Source organism: Nyctibius grandis, chromosome 8 (genome assembly GCF_013368605.1).
Source record: "Nyctibius grandis isolate bNycGra1 chromosome 8, bNycGra1.pri, whole genome shotgun sequence".
NCBI classification, from domain to species: domain Eukaryota; kingdom Metazoa; phylum Chordata; class Aves; order Nyctibiiformes; family Nyctibiidae; genus Nyctibius; species Nyctibius grandis.
The window spans coordinates 1,510,154-1,534,916 of NC_090665.1; the positions used below are offsets into that span (position 1 = coordinate 1,510,154).

The 24,763-nt window shown below is 42.1% G+C and overlaps 1 protein-coding gene across 3 annotated transcripts in view; it reads left to right on the top strand.

Moving 5' to 3' along the window:
* Positions 1 to 316: 316 nt before the first annotated feature.
* Positions 317 to 24,763, top strand: part of LEKR1 (leucine, glutamate and lysine rich 1) — a 47,474-nt gene continuing 23,027 nt past the window's right edge. For all 3 annotated transcript variants that reach the window (XM_068406385.1, XM_068406386.1, XM_068406387.1), the window contains exons 1-5: positions 317 to 592; positions 11,362 to 11,576; positions 16,006 to 16,125; positions 16,746 to 16,921; positions 20,560 to 20,745. In XM_068406385.1, coding sequence (XP_068262486.1) covers positions 545 to 592; positions 11,362 to 11,576; positions 16,006 to 16,125; positions 16,746 to 16,921; positions 20,560 to 20,745 — 745 coding nt within the window. In that variant the 5' untranslated portion in view covers positions 317 to 544. The remainder of the gene's footprint in view (positions 593 to 11,361; positions 11,577 to 16,005; positions 16,126 to 16,745; positions 16,922 to 20,559; positions 20,746 to 24,763) is intronic.

A 24,763-nucleotide genomic window follows, 5' to 3' on the forward strand; every position in this document is an offset into this window, starting at 1 on the left:
CCCGCCGTGAGGGCCGGTTTTGGGGCGGCAGCTCAAACGGAGCAAACGCTTTGCGGGGACACCGGGCCGCCGCTCCTGCCGGGTCCCCCCTCCCTGCCCCGCAGAGCCAGCTCCGGGCAGCGCAGCTCCTCCCTTCACATTATTCATTTCCAACGGGGCCGGCTGGTTACGCGGGGGTCCAGGGGGCACCGCGCTCCCGCAACGTCCCCCCCACCCCGCACCGCGCCGGTTTTGCGCGGGCCCCGCCCACGTAACGCGCACGCGCAGGGCCGTGCGCCGTTGCCGCGGTGACGGAGGAAGCCGCGGTAAGAAAATGGCCGCCGCGGCTGCCTCCCCTCACCCGCTTCCCTCCGCTGGTCCCCGCCGCTGCCGGTGTCCCCGAGCAGGCGGTGCGGGCGTGGGGAGGCCGCGGCCGGCAGGCCCGGGCCTGCATTTCCGCGCGTGGGGCAGAGGGAAGGTGCGGCCCCGCTGCTGAGGGCAGGTTCTGACCCTCCCTGTGACCCCCGGCAGCTTCCCGGAGCCCGCGGCGCAGTTTCGGGAGGCCATGGAGCGGCACGTCCCCGTCCACGCGTTGCCGGAGGAGATACGAAAGGTATGAAACAGTGGCAGTACAAAAAAAAACCCTTTGGAGACCAGATACTGCTGTAATTTAGGGATATTTCGCAGGCGTTTGGACACTGGTACGTTATTTGGTACATTTTGGCCCTGGTTTTAGATTGGAGGTGTTGTAGGTTTTGTCGTTATATATGAAGTGTAATTACACCCTAGTGCTTTGGGAACACTGTGGAGGAACACGCTAATTCTGTGGTGGTGGTGTCACTGCTAGGTGAATTTAAAATTTTACCCCATATGGCATGTTTGGTTGCTGTAAGTTTGAAATTACTGCAGAGCATAACAAGTAGTTGTTCCAAAGGAGTGTCAATACAAATAGGAACGGAACATTCCCCTTCATCTTGTATCTTCTCTTTGTGCATGAGGCTGTTTTGTTTGGGAGGCAAATTATTACCAATGTAACAATGCTGCTGTGTACGTGGGTTAACTTTTGGGGAGGCTCTTTAGGCACAGTGGCGCACGCAAGCGGAACACGAGGCACTTTTTGTAACGCTATGAAGCTTTTACTTTGGTAATAAAACACCCTGCTGCCTTCGTGATTTGGTATGCATGTAATAACAAGTAATTTAAAAAGTTTTGTGTGCTCAGGCTAGCACAGCCTGGAGAAATTCTCCCTGGAGTAGTCCAGGAAACTGTTGAGACAATTTCTGAGCCATCAGTGATGATTTCTGAAAATTCAGCGATGGGTAAGATAGCCACAGGAAAGGAGAAGGAATGCTTGCCCTTAAAAAAGGGGAGGGGGAGAACCTGGGGAATTTACAGGCTCATTAGCAGCTGTTTGGGTAGCAGGAAAGACAGCAGATATGTTTTGTTTATTTATAAATTAGTTTGCAAGCATCAACAGGGTAAGGTGGTTAGCAAAAATCAGTGTTTCCATTAATGACTTCAGGCTGTAGTTTGGTGCCACTTCAGCTGTCTGCCTGTCGTTGGGATCAGTCCCTGCTCTAATTCCTGGCCCGTGTGCTACGCGGGTGCTGGCGCAAGGAGGAAGCAGGTGTGAGTGCAGGCACAAACTGGAACAGAAAGGGGGTGACTTTATTTCAGTAGAAGTGTCAGTGTCTGCTGTTTTTTCATTGAGCTGGATCTTAGATTACAATAATACACTGATGCCAGTCTGGGAGGGGTTGTGAGCACTCTGGGAACAGTGTTAAGCTTCGTATTTTTAGTAAGAATAAGGCATATTTGAAAAGACTAAGTCCAGTGCATCAATATCTATAGTAACTGATTAAGTTTCCTTGTTACTTGCCAGACCTAACACTGAGGTCTATAATCAGGTCATAATCAGAATAAGATTAACAAAGTAATGTTACAATGAATGCAAGCGTTAAATTCCATCCTACCCTGCACCTCAGCGTGAGATATGTGAGCTCTAAGGCAACGACAGCCCAAGATTTTGGGATCAGTTAAGAGTCGGGGTTTTACATATCCTTTGCTGCTCATCCCTTCACCCAGCTGCCTTGCATTGTAGTTGCAGCGAAGTTACAAGATACAGAGCTTGATTACAAGTCATTCTCACAATTTCCTGTCCTTGTCTCCTTTACCTTTGATGTCCACCAGTTGTTATTCCCTTCACATTCCCTGCTCCTTGTATAGCATCTCTTTCTGAGTCTTTCTTTTAGATTGCTCCCAACACATGCAGAACTCGTGCCAGCTGTAGGTTGCTCTGCCAAACTGAGCACATGCTCCCAACATGCGGCCTGCTGGCCAACGGGACACGTGTGTCTGGAGGGAGGGTGTTAGGCGTTGTGATTGCAGCTGCAGAATGAAGAATATTCACTGCTAGGTGCTGTTTCGGGTTGGCTTGCTGGAGGTTGGGTTGTGGTGCTGACAAGGGATCAAGCAGCTGTCTCAAAGGATGCAGACCAGAATCACAGAATCAACCAGGTTGGAAGAGCCCTCTGGGATCATTGAGTCCAACCGTTGCCCTGACACCACCATGTCAACTAGACCAGGGCACTAAGTGCCATGTCCAGGCTTTTCTTCAACCCCTCCAGAGATGGTGACTCCCCCACCTCCCTGGGCAGCCCATTCCAATGTCTAATAACCCTTTCTGAAAAGAAATTCTTCCTAATCGTTCCTCTCCTTCGTGCTCTTCGCGGATGGAGGAGCTTCATCTGGTGTTTATCGATACTTGGAGCAGTGACATAGCTGCCTCCAAAATTTCATTCTTCTAGAGGATAGTACTGAGAGGGAAAGGGGAAGGGAGCTCTTGTGTCAGCCTGGAACAGCCCGTTCTGCAGAGTGTCCTACTGCTGAAATCTGCCAGAGAAAAAGAGTAAAGCCATGGATGTCATGGCAGAGGTTGATAGAAATGGAGGTTTTGCAGACTGGGTCCAGTAGGTGTTGTCCACTACATTTATGAAGTTTTAAAGGGAGTTTTAATCTAGAGAAGAAGAGATTTCTTGGTGTTTTGTTAATGGAATGATAGAGCTGAAAGAACTTTGGTTCATTAGGTGCTGATCAATCTTGCCTTGTAAAATTCTTGCATGCCTTTCTGTGGCCGTGCTTCTCGCTCTCTCCTTCCTTTCTACTGCTCTCATACCTCTTTCACACAATAAGCGTTGCAAGATGGGTGATAAATGAAAAAAAATCAACAGGTAAATAAACATCCACATGTCCCTTATTAAAGCGTATAGTTGGGTTTTTTGGTATTTACAGTTGCATACTTCTTAGGAGCTAACTGTTAGTAAAGATCTAAATCATGGTTTGTTTCTACAAGAGCTTTAAACCCGGCGTTGTGCCTCTGGCTGTTAGCAGTTTGGTGACCTCACTGAGCAACGTTTGTCCATGTTGGAAGGCAGCAGGAGGCCGTTTTCCCTGCAAGTCTCGAAGGAAGCTATGCCACGTGGCGTGGTGGTGACGGAGAGTGTGGAGAAGAGCTGCTGCTGTTTTGGCAGCAGACATAGGATAAGTGGTAACTTCTGAGGAGGGAAACAACCACGTCAATGGCCAAGTCCAAGCCATAGCTTATGTTCTCTTCTGTGATGGTTTTTGGGGAGGGTATTCTCTAGTTCTTAGCCTTATTTTAGGGACACTTGTACACTTCTAGGAGGTGATGCTTGCAGATTTGATGTGCCAGGTAGCAGGTGTTTCAGCTGAGTAAGTTGGTTGGTCTGCCATAGTAGAACCCTACATTTTCTCTAACTGTATTGTCACAAGACTGTAGAAAGAACTTTGCAGAGGTCACTGGTTTGTGACGTGTACTTCTATGTCTTACAGTTTATGCCATCAAACTCTGTCTGGGATGTATCATAGAGCACAGGATGGTAAAAAAATGTTAGTGTTTTCTTTGCTCCAACGTTATGGATGTGTGTTTTTGGGGAGTCCTTGTTTGGGAGAGGTTTGGGGGTTGGTTTGTTACTGGTTTCTTTCCTCAAGAGAAAGAAGGTTATCATATTGTGCCTTGTTAGCTGTCTGTCGCTAGTGGTAGACAAATCTTTTACATGCTTATGAACTTGCTCAAGTTCTGTGTTTGCTTCAGCATCGTTGTTGTCCATTCAATGGAAGCAGATGGAAAGATGCAGTTTTCCCCTGAAGATCTTACTGAAATGGGAAACGGAACGGCAGCCACCTGCATAAGGCAGTAAAATGACCCCGAGTCCTCAAAGCAGCAAACAAAAAGTTATATTTACCAAATAAAATATAAAATTAAATATATAACCTTTGCTTAACATAAATCATAAAATTAATTGAGCACAAGATACCCTTACAGATGAGCAGTCCTCTCACCCTAGGAGCTCAAGAAAGCAAGCAGAGCAGGAACTTTGAAGCTGTGTTATACATCAGTACAGAACGTTCCCGTGGTATCCGACTATCCACAAAACATCACGGATGTTGCTAGTAGCAAATTGTTACTCATCAGATCTGCCACGTGTGCTTTAGATCGAGCACGTTACAGTGTCTTTGTGAGCACATTATGTTATCTTTAATTTTTCTTGCTGTCATTGAAACTGGGGTTATTTTTTTGATAAGTTCTTACCTAGTTCCAGTTGCATTAATTAGCGAAAGAATCTGTCCCGTCCACCAAGCGTAGCTTTGTAGAAGTGAACAACATAGCTATGTATTTAGTACTTACAATATTGATATCAACGTGGTTTCAGAAGCAGCAGCATTTTCGTTTGTGCCCTCCAGATGAACACGGTAATGTTTATGTGCAGAACGGCAGGAGGTCTTTTCAGAGTCCTGTTGTCACATGCCTTACGAATGCTTCTTAAGATGATGTTCATGAGTTGCCCCTCTGCCCACTGAGATTTTCAGTACTTGGCTATAGAATTTTTAACGTTTGGATTTCGTTGGGATGTGAAGCTCCAGCTACGTGAATGTTCTGAGTGGCTGTGATGTGCTTTGGAAATGTTAGAAAATATCTGGTTATTTTTGGTGTAACCCCACATGTTACAGCCTAAAGAGGCGGAAAGATGTTGAGGTGTTGGAGCGAGTCCAGAGGACGGCGACCAAGCTGGGGAAGGGTCTGGAGGGTCTGACCTACGAGGAACGGCTGAGGGAGCTGGGGGTGTTTAGCCTGGAGAAGAGGAGGCTCAGAGGTGACCTTAGTGCAGTCTACAACTACCTGAAGGGAGGTTGTAGCAGAGTGGGAATTGGCCTCTTCTCCCTGGCAAGTAGTGATAGGACAAGAGGACACAGCCTCAAGCTTGGCCACAGGAGGGTCAGGTTGGACATTAGGAAGCATTTCTTCTCAGCAAGGGTCATTAGCCATTGGAAGGGGCTGCCCAGGGAGGTGGTGGAGTCACCATCTCTGGAGGGGTTTAAGAAAAGGCTGGACATGGCACTTAGTGCCCTGGTCTAGTTGCCATGGTGGTGTCAGGGCAATGGCTGGACTCGATGATCCCAGAGGGCTCTTCCTACCTGGTTGATTCTGTGATTCTGTGAAAGCTCTCAACAGGGAACTGGTTCCCCATGGACCCATTGATTTGGGAAAACCAGCTCCCAGACAGTAAAGACAGCCAGCTTTGTTACCACTGTGTGTTGTGGTATCAGAGGATTTGTGACAGCAGATCTTCTGAACTTGGATAACCATCTTCTGTTCTTATTGTGAGAATTCTGGAGGCACTGGTGGTCACCTGGGGCAGCAAAGGATTTTGATCTCTTGCCGTACTCAGCAGGCTGGGGCTGTATTCACCATATTCAAGCTTTTCTCATAAGCTGAGGGCTGGATTCACTATATTCAGGCTTTTCTCTACCCTTCCTGCAACTGGAGTCCACGTATGCTGCAACTGAAGATGCAAGAGGTCAGTATTGTCAGGCAAAGATATGGTTAACAATGGGCTAAATGGTCTTCTCCCTGTTCAGGCATGGTTTCGTGGCGGTCTGCACGGCCTGCTGGACATGTGTGAGCTATCTGCAGGGCTTGGGGGAGTGCGTGCAGTTACTAGCAGTGCAACACAGCCTTTTATGATTCATTAGGCTGCTTTACTCGCAGGCAGGAAAAAATTAAAGCTACCTGAAATCCGAGTATTATTTCCTGTCGTGACAAACTGATTATTTCAGGGCGTGTTTTGAAGGAAACTTTTGAGAGCAGGGCATTGTTTTTACTACAAGCCTGTTCAAAAAATATGTATTCAAAGCAAGTACTGTGATTTTTATTTTGCAGCTGCTATTTTATGGAAGTGGAGCAAATAATTATGTATGCAGCATGGCTTAGCTTTACAATCTGTATGACTTTCTGAGTAGATGCTGACTGAAAACTTGACTCACAATGAACTTTTTTTTTTTTAAATAAGTGAAGTTTCTACTGAGACCATTAAAAATCTTTCTTCGAATAAAAAAAGTCAATTTCAATCAAATAACTCTTTTTTTGCACATATAGCAGAAGACTCTACTTTCTTCCTAGAAAATCAACTGTGTGGTTTGACCAACGATTTCTTTTTGTGTAATAGGGATTGGCTGGTTTGTTAAGAGAGGGACAAACAGCATGAGAGAAATGAAGGTAGTATGGGAGAGGAGAAGGAAAACTAAAAGTGAGTAGATTCAGATAATCAGGTAGAATCAAGTAGAGGTAGAATAAAAGACTCAATATACAGAAATAATTTAAGAGCACCCAGCTGCAGCATAATGATTTTCTTTTTCTTGAGCTTTATGTATTGTTCTGCTGCAAGTGTAGTTTGGACAAATACAGGGTTTTTGGTTATTTGGCCAGTCCTTGCTGAAGCAGTCTCAGTCCAGACAGACAACTGCAGAGGGAACAAGAGCTGTTACTACTGCACTTTGTGCCTGAGGAGCCCTGGGTGATACGAGGAGGATGGCGAGTGCTGCAGTTCCCTTGGGCTCTCCCTCCCCTGCGTTGTAAAATTAACGTACAAGGAGTACATCTGGGCTCATGGCTCTGTGGTTTTATTTCAGCGATGCACAGAAACAGAGTCAAAGCTATTTAAAAGACCCTCATTAACTGAGGACTTAAATTCTGGCTTTTAAGAGTCATGACTATTTATTAGCTGCTTGTAACAGACTATTTCTGGTGTAAGTGATCCATATGCTGGGTGTTGTAATACCAAGGCACTGCTAAGTGAGAAAGTAGATTGTTTTAACAAGAATTTAGCTCTTTATCGTGGTGGTTTTTGCGGGTGGAATCTGAAATTTCAGAGAAGAAGAATAGCAGCGCACAAGCTGATGCTCCCTGTAGTTATTTGGTCAAGTTGAAGCGATATAAATTCCTGTCTTGTCATGCAAAAGGCTAAAAATGGTCCAGACCACCAAATTAATTGTTTTTCTCTTTTTTTCCTTATAACTGATGCTCTACAGATGGTTACGGTACTGAGTCAGACAGATGTCATTTGAGTGACTACCCGTCTTGGCTCAGTTCTCCACTTGCCCTTGGTAGCAACAGAAATCTGTGTAACCATGGGATAATATTAGTTCTTCCAAAACCCAACGCAACTCTGAGTTGAAACCGCTCCCACCGATGCTGTAGTGGAACAGCCGCTGGAACATCGCCGCTAGAAATGCTACCTTGTGGTATGGTTTGCTCTGGACGTAGCTCTTGTCCTTTTTTAGAGCATCTGGTGTAATGTGTGTCAGAACTGTAGCTCAAAACCTTGTGGATCAAGTGTCTTCCTAGTTCAAGCACTTCGTCCTCAGTGAGTTTGTTTTGCTTTTTATGTTGTCACTGCGCACGTGGTGCTGTTGTGCTACTCAAATAGCAGAGGGTTTTTCGTATCCCTCTGTTACCTTTTCAAGTCCTGTTTGCCTTGAGCTTCCCTGTCCAGGCTGATGAAAAATGCAAGACTAAAATTACCTTCTGTGTGGTTTTTTGAATTCCTAGTTGATTTATTTTTTCTATTCACTGCTTATTCTCACTGCTAACGACATACATGATCCTTATTGCAGTCTACAACTACCTGAAGGGAGGTTGTAGCAGAGTGGGAGTCGACCTCTTCTCCCAGGCAACCAGCGCTAGGACAAGAGGACACAGCCTCAAGCTTGGCCAGGGGAGGTTCAGGTTGGACATTAGGAAGCATTTCTTCTCAGCAAGGGTCATTAGCCATTGGAAGGGGCTGCCCAGGGAGGTGGTGGAGTCACCATCTCTGGAGGGGTTTAAGAAAAGCCTGGACATGGCCCTTAGTGCCCTGGTCTAGTTGTCATGGTGGTGTCAGGGCAATGGTTGGACTCGATGATCCCAGAGGGCTCTTCCAACCTGATTGATTCTGTGATCCTGTGATCCCCTTTCTAGTTAGAGCTCTGATAGTTTCCTTTTCTACTCCTTCCAAACCCTGCTTTTCCCCTGATTTCTTTCTGCTTTGAGTTTGAGAAGATGACAACAGTCTTTTGATCAAACGTAAATAGTGAAATATGGAATCTGAAAACATAAATCATTGTGTATGTAATACACATTCTTAGTGGCTACTCAGTGATAATATTATTCCAGAAAAGGCAGCTTTGTAAGCACAAGAACTAATGAAAATTTGTTTCCTACAGACTTTGTGTAGTGGTTGATCAACTTTGGTGTCTAAGATACAAGGTCTAATGAAACCTTTTCTCCTGGACTGACCATTTAAAAGTCTCTCTTCTATATGGATTATCTGATATCTGATGAGGACTGTGCGCACACTCCAGAGTTTTCTTCAGCAGGCAACTTAGAAAGTCTTTATTGCCTACCTACGTACCTGGTTGTCTAAAACTTTTAGACACTTAAATATTTCTGCCCTCAGTGTCAGAATTGGTTATAAATGACCAAATGTTCTTGTTCACAAATTATTGAAGGGTGACAGTAGAGAAATACCCACATAGATGTGTTATTTCTGTTGGAAACTGTGTAAAACCCCAAAACATTTTGTTTGTAAGTACTCTTCTAAGCTATAAGATGCTTTCTGTCTCTGATCTTTAAATTGGTGGAGCCCCAAGGTAGCTTTGTCGTTATTTTGGCTGAATGAAATCACCACCTACAGCTTGACAGCATTTCTCCGTGCCTGTCCACGTGAAGCTGCGGTAGCTTCTGAAAAATGCCTGTTAATTTTTGAGGCATATTGGGCGTACATGTGCTGGATTTAAATTAGTTAATTTGCTTATTGGTGTTAATCTACTGCAACGTGGAATGTAGCTTGGGCTAGCTTGCCTGTTGAGCGTCACTCAACCCATGCCAAATTCATTCCTGGTACTAAGAAACTGCTACTTGTACTACAGTACAAGACACAACTTTCTTTGCTGCAGTAATATAAAGCCCTCAAGCTTTCCTATGATTTTTTTGACTATGTAGCAAGTACTTTAAAAGCCCAACCTGATCCAAAGTCCTTTCAAGTTTTTACTTCACCCAAGGAATGGATATGAAGAAGAACAGGACCCATTTCCCGCTAAGTCCAGATAATATTTATTGTTCTATGACTTCATTTATTTTTAAGTTCAGTAACAAAACTGAATTTGAAAACTAGAAAGTTTTAGTACTTGCATAACGCATTTTTAGTCAGGCCCCCGATTGTTTTATTTTGTTTTTAATCCTCATACCCAGCGAAATTTCTAGAACTGTTTATTTGAAAGATGGGGTGGTGGTGCTGCCCAAGAGCACAGTGTTCTTCTGGGGATAAGAGCCCCCTCCCGTGCTCCTTATAACAGCTCATTTTGTCCTTTTTCAATATAGTAATTTTAGTGCTTTGGAACTTTATGGTAGTTATCCTGAATAACAGTTTCATATTTCCAAGCACAGTTTGCAGCTGCCAGGAAAAATAAACTTGCATTTTCAGCTCATTCAGAGCAACTGTAACTAGGGGGGTGTTAAACTGGGGCGAAATCGGAAAATAAAGCTTGGCCTGGTAAGTCCAGGGCATCCTGAAATATAATTTTTATCAAGCTATATTTAAAGTGCTAAAGATTATTGAATCATGGCATACTGGGTCTTAGGTTATAATTTTTGAAAGCTGTTTTCTTTCACCTAAGTATGTTTTCTTTCCATTTATCCCAGTCTCAAAATGTCTTTTTTTTTTTTCTTTTTCTGTAAAGCAAGAGATTCTTATGTTCTTTGACTTGATGATCTTAAAGGTCCTTTCCAACCAAGATGATTCTGTGATTCTGTGACTTAAACTGTGCAATTTTCCAGCTTTCTGAATTTCATAAGTCGTTGTGTTAAAATCCTTGTAACAGCTGATAATTGCAAGAAAGGTCAAAGCGTGTTTTAAGCTAATACATGAACACACAACTGCTCTTCCAGCTGCCACCCATTTTCCTCCTTTCGTGTCTCCAAGCTAATACCTTTTCGTATTTGTTGCTTTGAGGTTGTCTCTTTAGCTGTATCCTCTGATCTAGTTTTAATTCTGTCTCCTCTCAAAGGTGTTTATGCTGTGCCTCAAGAACAGGGTAAAACCTGTCACGTCCAGGGCTCTGTGAGCAGATGCTCACACGTCCCCTACTCGTGTCAGACCTCCTTGGGTTGGCCTGGCTGATTTATTTAATTGATATCCATTTCTTGTGCTGGTTCAGTTCCCCATCACTTCTAAACCAACCAATTTTTTCTGGAAGTGAAAATTATTAAAATACACAGGAATAACTGCTATACTGAGTAGTAAGTAGGTACCAAAGTCGGAGCACATCTGTCCATATTTGTGAAGCTTTGCTTACTGCAGAGCTTAATGATCTGGTCACTTACAAAAGTGTTTCTCAATTTAAGAAATGCTCTTTCAATTAAATGTGTATTACGTACTCTGTATTTTTTCAGTCAATGATTAATACTTCATACCTAGCAAATGGGTTAGATTTTCCACAACACTCAAGTGCCATGGACACTGCATCATAATAATTAGTCCCTTACTCATTTGAATGATTTTTGTAAAGATTGCTGGATTAGATCATTCTATTCACTTTCCACTTTTCATCTTGCCTGCTTTTATTGGTTATGAGTTGTCAAAAAACCACAGGAAAAAACATTTTTCTGGCTCAGGCGATCACAAATTCATTAAGGAGCTAGCTTTGTAAAACACAGCATTTTATTTTAAATTAATACATCATACATAATTCAGAGGTGCTTCAGTTTAGACTGCCAGTGGGAGTTCCCACGTAGTAAATTGTGTAGTTGAAGTATCTTGTGAAGTTTCCAGTAAGCAAAAGTACTGCTATAGCTTGATTTCGTTTCGCTAATGTAGAATTTTGTCTTTATTATTTGTTAAAGTAATAACATCATTGATCATGAATGCTCCAGAGCGGTAAGTGCTCTAAACTATTCAGATTTATTATTATTATTTAGTGTCATTCAAGTTGGTTTTGTTCAACTTGTTTCTTACAAACAATCTTACAATTTTTATCTTTTCCTAGATGTCCCGGGATGAGACAGTGTGTAAATACTGTGGAGTCAGCTATTTGATGCTCCATGAATTTAAGGTGATGGAAGAAAAAGTAAAAGCAATGGAAAAGGAGATTAAATTTTATGAAGGAAGTATAGAACGGGAAAAAGGACTCCAGGCAGAACTGCAGTCTCTTTACCAAGACCTTGAACGCTATCGAGCTGACAGTGAATCAAAAACAGAAAGGTCAGAGCATATGATCTAGTCTGATGTTATTCTCGTGTGTGTGTATTAGGTAATTTCATTCCAAAGAAGTTTAAAATACAAATAAGATTTGTCTGTCTTTTATCAGATGTAACATATATACTGTAATACTTAATTTAAATCATCTTTCATAGCATTCTCTGGAAGCAAGTTTTAAATTCCTTAATCATTTAGAAACCATCAATATATTTAAAGTGAAAGAAAGGCCAGAAGGCCTTTCAGAGGTATTTCCCCTGCACACACTCCCAAAGGGAAATGATCAAATATTTCATCTTATCATTTGGTAATAAAATTGTAATATTTTAAATGAAATTCCACAGTATTGGGGAGTTTCACAGTTCTGAAATTTTTACTTATTGTCTCATGATTTTCTGTCCTCATATTTTGGAATCTATTGTTATATTCCACTGATTGTTTACCGTAGGACTATGAACATTGATATTTATAGTTGGCTAATAAAAGATACTTTATAAAAATACAGCTGCTAAAGTTGACTACTGATAGAACAATGTGGTACAAACAAGGGCGTCAGAAACTTCTTGGTAATTTCTTGCTCATCTGAATTAAACTGTCGGAAGCTTTTTGTAAGAATGAGATTATAATTTGAATTATCAGCTCAGTCATTTTGATTCTGAAGACCCCCAGCAGGGGTCTAGAACTGATAACATGGGGCATTTTTAGTGTTAAGGTGCTCTGGGTGGCAGTTACGGTGGCAGTATTCAGTGTGGTAGCAAATGCAGTGACAGCACATTCTTCTTGTTGAGGATCATTTGCCAGAGGTAAACGTAAAATGTTCATTTACCTGACTTTTTGTAGTAAAGCTGGAACAGCCAATAAAAGTTTTATCTCTGCATTTTTTCCCCTAAGGCTCGGCTTGATTTAAAACCTGCTGAAATCAAGTGGAGTACTTTCAGTAGGCTTTCATTCAGGCCATAAATCAACTATTGTGCCTTGAGTAACTTGTCTAAATATTCCTTATCTCCTCTTTGCTATCCTGGGCCTCTCTTGTTAGCTCCTGCTGTTGGCATAAACTAACTACTCAACATACTATCTTCTGCTTCTTGCAAGGCTGACAAATCATTCCTCCCAAACTGCAAATGTTTATCAGAAGCCAAATATGCCTTTTTTTTAATCTCTGGTAGACCAAGAGATTTAATCTTTCTCCTTAGTTGCAGGCTCTTTCATTTTTATATTCCTTTTAGGTTAACGTATTGCTGTTGTTTGTACCTGGGGTCAACCTTGACAGCCACGTGGGAACCTGAGCTTTGGCAGAAATGAGTTACCTGCCCTTTGGGATTTTGTCAGAAGGGGAACTAACCATCATGCAGTTAACTACAGAGGGGTACACTGTATTTGGGGTGTGATGTTGATAATTCTTGCAACATCCAATATAAGAAACGTAAAATAGATTTAAATACTAAAGATGCTTGTTAAAGGTATAGTAGTGCTGTCAGTGTGACAAGGAGCAAAAAATTTTTATGATGTTTAGACACGTGAAGAGGTGTGTAGGTATCACTTAGCGAGTCCTATGTCAAAGATCCCTTGCAAATAGATTCCTGAAAATTTTTTTACAAATCTAGCAGGAGGAGTTACTTGTTGGTTACTACCATGAGACTTATACTCCTGAGTCATGCATGTACATGTTGAAAAATTTATCCATAAATAATAAAATCTTAAATAGAACGTAAACCTAACATTTTAACTTGTGGAAACTGTATTTTTCCCTATTTGTGCTTTTTTGTGTGTGTGTTTTCTTGAGTTCGTTAGTTCCTACCACAATGGCAAAACTTAATACCATGGAAAACGCTTTGTTGTTGAATTTGCCAAAAAGAAATCTTTCTTTTTGCCACACGACTGCTTTGGAAAGCAGCAGCAACTACCTGGCTTGGTGAGGTCTAAACTTGTAATAAACACTGAAGCGAGTGGGCAGTGGTTGTTCTACTTTTGACAAGGTTTTTTTACTATTAACATGATTAAGTGCCAAGAGTGATTATTAATAAGCAAGACAAATTAGTTCACAGAGATAGTTCAGAAGAGTGAGGTGAAAACTCTGCTCAACCTTCTCCCAAATTCCTGATAAAATAAACTTTTAGCGAGACAAAATTCCTTATCTGGACGAGGCTGAAACAGCAGTCAGTGGAAAATGCAAAAGGCACCAGGAAATGTATGCATGGAAGCAAAAATGCACATTTCATGTATATTTCATTAAAAATATTTTCATCTTTAATAGGTAAACTTAAAATTTCAGTTCTTTCTCTGCTTATAGGAACAGTTTACATGCCACAGTTCTTGAGGTTTTCCAGTTTGTGCTCACCACCCTCTACAATTACAGGTGTTCCTCTGTTACTCCCTCGCGTGGTTCCAACACCGAGGCCCTGCACAGCATCACGTACGATGGCAAAGGCCATATTTACCCATTTACTACAGAAAGAGATCAGCGGGTCATTGTATGACTTAACTCATTGTGAACAGCACAATTGCACACGAGAGATTAAAGTCGTGCTTAGATATTATTATATTGTAACCTGGTTATGATCCTCATAAGCTGTCTGATAATTGAATGTGTATTTAATATCTTGTATTGCACGGTAGGTATAAGAAAATTATGTGATGTACATTTATGTGTGGGGGTTTTTTTTTCTCTAATGGGTGGTCACTTGTTCACACTCTAAGCTCAAGTTAAAACATCTAATTGCTTGGGTACAATTGAGTGAGTTACTGTCCATTTTGTGACCACTGGTTAAAAACAAGCAAGCAAGAACGACCAATCAAGAAGTTTATAGTAACATAATTCTTTTGTGTTGCCATTTACCTCCACTTTATAATTTAAAGTTGTCGAAAGAACTGTGTTGAAAACATATTTATTTACACTCTGATAGCTGTGCTTGAAAAATAAACAGGTCAGAACTGCTGCTATAATGAAAAAGTTCAAAAGGTAAATTTTAGAGGCAAAGAAAAACTTGCAGGTTTTGAACTGGGCTGCTGTGTTTGCTGTGGCTTAGAGTCCAGCACGGAGGAGACCAGCAGTGGTCTGCAGTGGTCTGCAGTGGTGACAAAATATTTATTTTCCCACTTTATACTTATTATACAGCTTGAGTTGAATGTTCTTGTACATAACCACGAGCACGTATCATCTGCTTCTGTTCACTTTTCCCCCAGCACAGATATTCTACTTCTGCAGGGTCATAATCTCATTTAAATAAGCACAATTGAAGCACAGATGTGACAAATATTAATTTGCATTTTTAATAGGAGGGAGGGTACACAATATATTTGTGAGTCCTGATAACAGGAAGCTTTTCCTTCCCAATCCCTGATTTAGGACCTTTTTTGGTGTCGGATTTGCAGTAAAATGATGAAAGTTGTCACCCGCACTGTAACGTAAAAATCCGTGACGTGCTGTTGTGATGAAGCACCCTGGAAGACCAAGGAGGAGGAAGCATGAAAAAACTTTGCAATCTATTCAAGGCAAGGGTGTAGGGTGTTGTGCCAGCGTCTCCTTCACTCCCCTTCTGTAAGCTGAGTGCTTGCAGGCGTCGAGGGGCGTTAGGAGAGGGAGGGAACCCCAGGAGAGCTGGGGCACCCGGCCAGGATTTGTCAGGTAGAGCTGCCAAATCACAGCCTTCCCCCCCCGTTTGGTGGCCAACAGTGTTCTGGGCCCAAAATCTGTTGGCTGGGGTTGTTTTTTCTGAAAGGAAGGGGGGAAGTACAGAAGATAAATGTGTGTTTTCTCTGGCGTGTTGTGGGTCAAGCTGGGAACGTGGAAACCTAGTTCTAGTCCAGAACTTCCTGCCCTCTCCTGAAGTCTTCCAGAAGAAAAATGTAGGAAAATAATCTTGACGCTTTTGATCATTTTGATGCTAATGTGGTTGCCTGAGTACATAAAAGTAACATCTGGTGGAAACATTTTATGTGAAAAGTTTCTCTTTAGCTCTTTAAAATGCCATTGCCAAGCAACAGAGACCTAAATTCCAGTTGGTGTAAAAATAATGGGCAGTAATATATTTTACATGTGTATTTTTGTTATTATTTGCTGAGCACCATTAGTTAATTAAGCAGTGCAGCAGTACGGTCCCATGATCACGAGTGTGAAACTGAGGGCAAAGGGAAACAAGAGTGACTAATTGGGATTCATCGTTTGCAAATGTCTGAAATTGAGAAATAAATAAACATTCTGAATGGAAAAAAATTGTGGTAACAGTAACCAAGTATTTAGTGTTTGCTGTTGGTTGACTTTAGAGAATTTCCCCTTCAGCTTCAGTGAGCTCCATTTGAAGATCTGATACCTCAGTCTGAAATATGTGATTATCATCTTTGAAAAGACTTTCAGCCTGTTTTTAATTTAAAGCAGAAATAGAGGTTGGTTGGTGGCACAAATAATACTTTCTGATTATTTTATTTACATTTATAGAATAAAAAACCTAACAGTGGAACTGAAAAACAAACAAGATGAATTGAAAAATGTGAAAGAAGGTTTGTGTTATCTTCAAGAAGAAAAGGAAGCTGCCTATAAGCAATCACAAGTGCTCAGGTGAGAACCCAAAAAGAAAAGTTGATGATGTGCCTCCTGTGAACATGTAGAGTCAGTGAGAGGATGCAGTGGAGATGCAGGCACGGGCAGGGAGAATGCTGTGGGTGAGAAGTGCTTGTAACCATCCTCGTGGTTGTGGCTTTTCCAGAATATAGTGAGATGCTGTAGACTTAGCAAATGTAACTGAAAAATACCCTTGCTGATGGCTGATGTTATTAGCAACAGGATGAGTTCTTCACAAATTTAAAAACATTAATTAACACTTGAAAGTAAGTGTGTACCACTTTTAATGCAGCAGAAATACTGTGTGTCTTACATATGTTGTTTATAAAGAGCATAAGCTTGGACATGTAATCACTGAAACATCATTGCTCTGGTTTCTCAGTGAAAAGGGATTGTACAGCTGTCTGTACAGTTTATTTGTACATAGAAGTTCTAAATCAACATTTAGAAGGGAGAAATTTGTTATAAATATATTCAATGTACAACATATTTCATACGCTGAATTATTGTAACCCAATATGCTATAAATTGTTATATAACAGAAAAGTAGTCAAGTTTACTTGTAGTTTACACGTAGTATTTTGCCACGTGTGTGGTATTATCTTTGTGTCTTGCAGAAATACTTTGGAACACCATTGCTCAACTCTGAACAAGGCTGTCTCACTGTTCCCTTTTATTAGAAGTGAACTAGACAGCATCAAAGAAGTCATCTCCAGTAACCTAGAGAACTGGGCTGCCCTCAAAGAAGAAATTTTTCTACAGATAAAAACCGTTAGCAAAGAAGCTTTGACAGGTAAATCATCATCTTGCAATAATTTTGGGCAAGATAAAATATTTTTTGGTAGTTGAGTCTAACACAGTAAATTAGAAGGTAAAATTAATTAGAGAATTTCTAATTCTGACATTAATTTGTCCAGATCCAAAGTGGCAGAAGACACTATCTAGTGCTGTGGCACCGTGTGAACCGAGTTGAACTCGGTGCAGTTCCTGTTGGGTTAGAGTGCTGGACCAAGTGATTGGTTAGCCAAGTCAGACTGAAGTGGAAGTAATATAAATACTCACCATGATTTGAAACATAAATAATATACTCACTATGAGTATATGGATATCACTGCAGCACAAAGTCTTGGAGATATTTTAACTTGCTTTGTGTCTCCTATGGCCAGTTTTTCACACTGCTTGCACACACACATGATCCCATACAGCAATGGTTTAATATCCTTTTGTGGAGCTGCTTGGGGGTCCTGCGGTGCCACCCCGCATCGTGTAGTCAGGCTGCACCTCTTCCCTCGAGCAACCTCCTGGTGTACACATCGGGTTGCCTTGAATACTTGAGCCACTGCGTACGAGCAAACCTGCACCCAACGTGTAGCAACTACTCCCTCCTTCCACAGAATCACAGAATTTTAGGGATTGGAAGGGACCTCAAAAGATCATCTAGTCCAACCCCATGCAGGAGCAGGATTACCTGGATCATGTCACACAGGAACGCATCCAGGCGGGTTTTGAATGTCTCCAGAGAAGGAGACTCCACAACCTCTCTGGGCAGCCTGTGCCAGTGTTCGGTCACCCTCACCATAAAGAAGTTTTTCCTCATATTTATGTGGAACCTCCTGTGTTCCAGCTTGCACCCATTGCCCCTTGTCCTGTCAAGGGATGTCACTGAGAAGAGCCTGGCTCCATCCTCTTGACACTTGCCCTTTACATATTTATAAACATTAATGAGGTCACCCCTCAGTCTCCTCTTCTCTAAGCTAAAGAGACCCAGCTCCCTCAGCCTCTCCTCATAAGGGAGATGTTCCACCCCCTTAATCATTTTCGTGGCTCTGCGCTGGACTCTCTCTAGCAGTTCCCTGTCCTTCTTGAACTGAGGGGCCCAGAACTGGACACAATATTCCAGATGCGGCCTCACCAGGGCAGAGTAGAGGGGGAGGAGAACCTCTCTTGACCTACTAACCACCCCCTTCTAATACACCCCAGGAGGCCCTTGGCCATTCCGTTCCTGAATAAGAGCAAGTAATACCCAAATACAGCTGTCTTTATCTGAGGGGTCTTGGGGATTGCAAGGGGCATGGAGCAGCCCAGGGGCTGAGGATAATTCCCTTGGCCCACAGCCTGCTTCCTGCTCAAACAAGGGCGGCCTTCAGGAAGAGAGGAGCTGGGAGCAAGTCACAACCGATGGCTTGTTCGTGAAGGTCGTGCCCAGCCCTTGGGGCTTGAAAACTCAGATTTATCCTTTAATACCATTTTTGCTCTGCCTCAGTTAAGAGATTAGTCTTGCTGAAAAAAAGTGTGCAGTAGTATAATTACAGGCTCTACCATCCAGACAGCCCCTGTGTTGATTTTTGCAACTTTAATGGTAAAGTTGCGGATGATCGCAGAAAATATGTAGCTTCGTTTTAAATAATAGCTCCCCAGTAGCCCATTCTTCCTGTAAAATTAGAAGTAATATTAATGTTTTCAATGATTGCTTTGTTCAGACTGGAAGGAAATAAGTGGGGCAGCAGGAGCGAGCAGGCACGCAGCCCCCCGGGACAGCGCCTGCGCCCGGGCAGCGGAGCCCGGCACGGAGGAGGGCTCTTGCATGCTGAAGATGAGCGTGACCGGAAAATCACTCTGTAGTATTCAGTTCTTGTAAGAACAATTAATTTAAATGTCAGTGTCAGTATCACGCGTTTTGATTCATGACTTCATCTCCTGATTAGGCTGAGCACAGAAAGTATTGCCTGTCCCTAAGGATTCCCCTCTTCCTCTGCTCGTTCTCTGCCTCCTTCTTGCTAATAAAGGGAATATGAACACGCGTTTCTGCAGACATCTTCAGGGTCAAAGGGATTTGTAACATTTTAAGGCTTTTTTTCTGGAGTATCCCTTGTTTTATTTGTTATAATACTGCAATTATGTATAATATCTGTATGGAAGTGCAGCCTTTCACATTCTTTTAATGGTTACACATACCATTATACCTGCTACGTATCCTGACTGCATTCCACATGAATTCCACTGAGAATAGTGGCATACTGTGAATATTCCATACCCCCTTCAATCTACCTTGCTAAATCAAAACAATTTAGTCACACATAATTTCTTTCTTTTGGCCAGTGAGTGCCATTCAAAAGCTTTTACGTTCTGAGTTGTTAGTTATTAACATATGGTAACATTAACATATAGTAATTTTTTTTGTTTATTTTACCGTATTGTTTTTGCAACAAGGTTTTCAGAACTTGTTTTCCATTCAGATTTTGAGAAGAAAATTGTTACATGAGGTGCTACTCTTCATGCCTAGGCCACTTTCCTTGGTTAGTTTGAAAACAGCTTATAAAAGCCCTTGTAAATGTACGTTATTGAGCCTTGGTTAATTAATGGCAAGCAGAAAGAAGTGTAAGAACTTAAAATCTTTTGGTATTTACATCATTTAGTCTAATAACAAATTGATTTAAGTGTGGAGTAGCTGGGAAAGATTGTAGGTAATGAAAATATTTGCACCACAGAAAGAAGGTAACATTTGCATGTGGGCAGCATGTAAAACATATGTAATAGCTGACTTGAGAATAGAATTAGGCTTCATCTGACTTGAACATTGTTGTTGTTAATGTAAATAAAAGCAATATAAGTTCTTTGGACAACTGAACATTTAGGGCTGTAGTTGGAGAAGTTACGGAAAAGAATTGCAGCTACTTTTGGAAATGTTCAGGGTAACTAAACTCAGGAAAAATTATGAAAATGTAGGAGATCCATTGTACCCCACCCGTGATTTACTTGTTTACCTTGCAGTAAAAACTACCTGGGAAACTTCCTTGGGTCTGCTGCTCACTGTGTGAAGAGCTGGTGAGAAAGAGAGTGACAAAGCCTGTCTTCTGTAATGAAGATGCACTTTGTGATTACTTTAACAGCAGAAGTCACCTAAGGAGTGGGAAAATGAAATGTAATACACATGCCCAAACATCTCGTGAACCAAAAGTTTCAAACTGAGCTTTAGCAGGGGCTAACGCCCTTGATATCTTCTCAGATTAATTTCAAAATGAGTCTACGGTTGTTTCTGTACATCAGCAATGGTTTGTGTGTCTTCTTAAGATGAAAAACTTGGATTCAAAAGCTTCTGTCACCTGTTGTTATTTCATTTGGAATATATACGTGTATTTTAATTTGATTTTGAGATCTTAGAGGAAATACATATTATTGCTTAGAATAAAATTTGTATTATTTATCTAATAATAAGTGTTTGGCTAGGTACAAGTTATCTGTGTAAAGAGGTACTGCACAAGCACTCCTTTTGGCCCTCTGCATTCTCAGAAGTGCTGCTGATGTACGTGGCTTACACTGATCCATGCCCAACCCAGGGTTACAGAATGCTGAAGTCCTAAGGTCGTAAGTGAGGTGTTACCTTTTAGTGAAGATAAACTTGATGACAGTCTATATGATTTTTCTCCTCAGAAATACCCAAATTGAATCAAAGATTAGCAAAATCCCAGAGAGAGAATGAATGCCTCCAAGAAAAGGTAAAACATCTGACGGTGGTGGCCGACACGGTTGAGCTGAAAACTCAACAGCTTCAAACTTCACTTCAGCAAGGGAATGAGCTACAAAGTAGGTGCCGTGAACTACAAAAGGAGACATTAGGTAAGAGAATTTTGACATTTCAAGCAAAATTCCAAGTGAAATGAAATGAAAAAGAATTTTTTTTGTGGCTGTTACTGTAAAAACACTCAACAGCCCTACTCAGGCCCTAATAAAATGTGGGTGTTGTGCAGTCAGACAGTGTGTCATTCCGGGGAGCCTGTTATTCTGCTGGGAACAGGAGCCAGCTGAGTGGGAGGGGAAAAATGAAGGAAGGGAGGAAAACAGTGAAGATGGTGGGAATACAATTATGCTGTTACTTGTCAGCCTTACATAAAACATCAGGGAGAAGGCTCTGAGATTAAAATTAAATGCTCTCATTTGGAGTGGAAGGCCAGGCAGGATTTTTGGCTATCAATCAGTAACAGACCTGAAAAATAGGTCAGGCTAAGCCACTCTCTTTTCTCCTAGATTCCTTAAACTTGAGTCTAGTCTCATGATTTGCCCTTGATAGTGTGTCTCAAGAATCTAGAGTCCTCTTGAAAGCTGTAAGAGCAGTGATAGCACTTGAAATTATAGTGTCTTGTGAGCTTTGTTGAGACAATAACGCAGTACAAAAAGATTTGCCTTACTATCTCTTGAATCTCTTTTTAAAGCAGTATTGCAGTCACAGTGCTGGCTCAGGGACATTTAAGACCTTCAGAATGTACAGAGGTGCTGCTGTTCCAGGCATGGTTTTGAGTCATCAAATTGGCACAGCAATTAACGGGCTGCCTCGTGCACAGTATGTAAGGTCAAATTTAAAGCAGTAGCACTCAGTGCTAGTCATGGTGAAGGAGTTTCACTGATCTTTCAATACCAGTGATAATATCAAATGTGAGACTGCAAAGTAGAAGACCGCAGATACCATCCAATGCGTTACCAACCCTTGTTGCTGAGGGCAGTCTTTATTTTTGTCGCTGTGTAGGGGTACTGTTAGGAAAGCTACAGCAGTGAAGCATTTCTTAGCAAGGGTCATTAGCCATTGGAAGGGGCTGCCCAGGGAGGTGGTGGAGTCACCGTCTCTGGAGGGGTTTAAGAAAAGCCTGGACATGGCACTTAGTGCCATGGTCTAGTTGACGTGGTGGTGTCAGGGCAACGGTTGGACTCGATGATCCCAGAGGGCTCTTCCAACCTGATTGATTCTGTGATTTGGGTGAGGTAGTTGTGCGGTGTGGTGGCTGGGGAGAGGGTGCTCTCAGCAGTGCGTGTCGTGAAAGAGCTAAGGAGGGGGCGGCTGGAGTCGCGTCCTTCATCCCCTCTGCAGCCAGGGAAGTGCAGCTTTCTCCAGGCCTCGTGCTGTGCGAGGAGAGGATGACTACAAAACGCCGTGTGGTTGAACACAGCAGATACGGAAGGAAAAACAAAAGAGCTTTTTCTTTTTCCCCTCTGGCCTGGTTCCAGATGACTCTGGAGATTAACGCAACGTTTGTTGCGTTGGGTGTTCTCAGCTGAGCGACAGCTCCCATGTCCTTCTTGGGCACCTCAGTTCTAGTTTCTGTTCTCCTGTTGCCACTGAGCCGAGGGAGGGGAGCAGACAGAGTGTCGTTGATGGTGTCTAGCGTTTCACTGGAGCAGATCAAAGGTGGCAATAGCAATGGCACTGCCGACCGTCCTCTGCCCCTGCGGTCCTGGCATCCCGGCCTTGCACACTCCTCAGCTCGCTCTCACCTCCCTGCCAGCACCGGGAGCTAATGATGTTTTCAAAAGAAAGTTGCTTCTGATGAAAATTTTACTCTGTCCCCATAAATCCTGTGGATTTATATCTGTATCAGCACTGCCGGGGGATTTTGTTTCTCCATTTTTGTTTTCTTTTCCGTATTTATGGTATAAGAAGCTGTACATTGTAGTTTCTGTAGTGATGGGGTCGAATCCCCCTCCGATGGCTGGGTGTTTGAGACTAACTGCTGCCATGTACCAGAGTTTGTGGGTATGTCTCCTGCTTTTATTTCTTCCTCCCTCCCGCCGCCGGGCGCCTCCAGCAGCGAGGAGCTCTCGCTGGCTTTCTCCCAAACGGTATTACCAGGACTTGTGTATCATCTAGCGAGCTTGTTGGCCTCTATGGGGAATTGCAAAGCAAGAACACATTAACCAGCAACCCAGGTGGTGAGTATCACATCTCAGGGGTGGAATGTAAACTCAACAGTAACCTTCCAAAATTACTCCTTTCATCCAGAATCCTTCTCCGAGTTCGTTTGGGGAGGACGTTTTGTGATTCAGCCCTCACCAGTTACGCTGCTCTTGGAAGTCAGCGTTAATATGAAGTACTACAGAGCTCTGGTTTTGCCAAGAGAAAAATCTTGGGATTTATTGAACTAAATTATCATTTTTCACTTTGATGTGACGTGACTGAAAGCAAAGGCATGACCTTGAAAGAAGCCTAAAATCTTAGAATATTCTGAAAAAGTTTTATCTATGCTTACATCTTTATTAATTTTTTTCCACTGCTAGCATTGGTAGGAGACCTGGTCAAGAGCTACCAGCGATGGTTTTGTCTTTGTTTTTTTTTCCTGTCCGCTTCAAAGGAATATTTTGGAGGCTGCTTGTTTATGTTTATAAAGAGATTGGAAAATTTACAGCGCTCTACAGAGCTACTCCTTCCCCCGTGAAGCCTGGGGAGTGCGCTGCCACGTTATCTCTCCTGCTCGCTCACCCTGTTTAAACATGTTTCCAGAGAAGAGGGATTAAAAAACCCAAAAAGCATCTGTAAGGGGTTCACAGAGAGTTATCTCAGTGGTTAGTGTGACTGCGTGGATTCGCAGGCGTCTCGGTGTAATGCTTGAGCAGGAGGGTCACGGTGACCGCCGCTCATCACGCCGGGCTCTTTCACTCCTATTTACTTATTTTGCACATGTCAGGATTCTTTCTTTTAAACTGCATATAATAAAAACTTGAAATAGCAGACGTTTCGTGGAGAAAACACAAAGAAAACGTCGCATATGGAATTCATACAGAATATTAGGGCTCTGTGCAATCTTAATGAACAGCTAAAATACCAGCTAAGCAGGTTGATGTTTTATGTGAGGCATTTTAACGTTTATTTTTATGAATAAAAAAAAATGTAGCGGTTGCTTCATAATAAATCAGTTATTAAGAAGCAGTAAAACGTTTGTGGATATCCAGAAGGCCATTTCAAGGCAGGAAGGCTGCTCGCTCAGGCATTTTTATTCAACCTTTCCTGCATAGATCAGTAAAACACAAATCCATCTGCATTTGAAGAGGTCGGTGTGCATTGAGCTCGTTGCCTGATTGGGGTAATAAAGCTGGCTAACGCACTGATGAGAAAAAATGTTCTCTTTGAAATATAAACCGTGATTTTCCTCATGAAACAAGCATCAAATATTATATGTTTGCCATTGTATTAAAATAAATTAGTCAGAACAAACAACACTTTTTTTTTATTGCTTCACTTGATCTCAGTGAGAATCAATTCCAATTAGTGGATTTACACCATATAAAGTCAGTGTGTAGGAAATCAACTGGATCTAGAGTGTCCATGGTTTGGGGGGTTTCGTTTTTTTGGTGTAGTTTGCTTTTTTTTCCTCATAAACTACTTTGAAGCTAATATCCCTCTTTGGTACTGAAATAGTTCAATGCTCCAGGACAAGAAAACCTCCTAGAATTTGTGATTTACATGTTTGAAAGGATTTTCCGTTCTGCAACCAACATTTTGAAGGTTCTGGTTTTGTGTGTTTGTCAGGGCATTGTAGGTTATTGAATATTTCATATGATGGCAGTCATTTGCAAGAGCTGAAACTAAGTGTTAGTTTCTACTGTTGTTTCTTCATTTTTGTGCTTCTTGTGACTTTCCAAAAATTATCTTTATGACTTATGAGAGGTGATTTTGATTGCTGGTTTCATACCACTTTCCAGCCTCGCAATGCATCATCCACTTAGGTAGCAATGACAGGTCTTGAGAAATGCTCAACACAGGGTAAAGTCTGGTGAATAATTGTCTAATCAAATAGATTCGCAAAAAAAAAAATCAATAATGCCTTGTGATAGTGTCTTTGTCTGTGTTCTTGGAGTCAGGAGGGGCAGA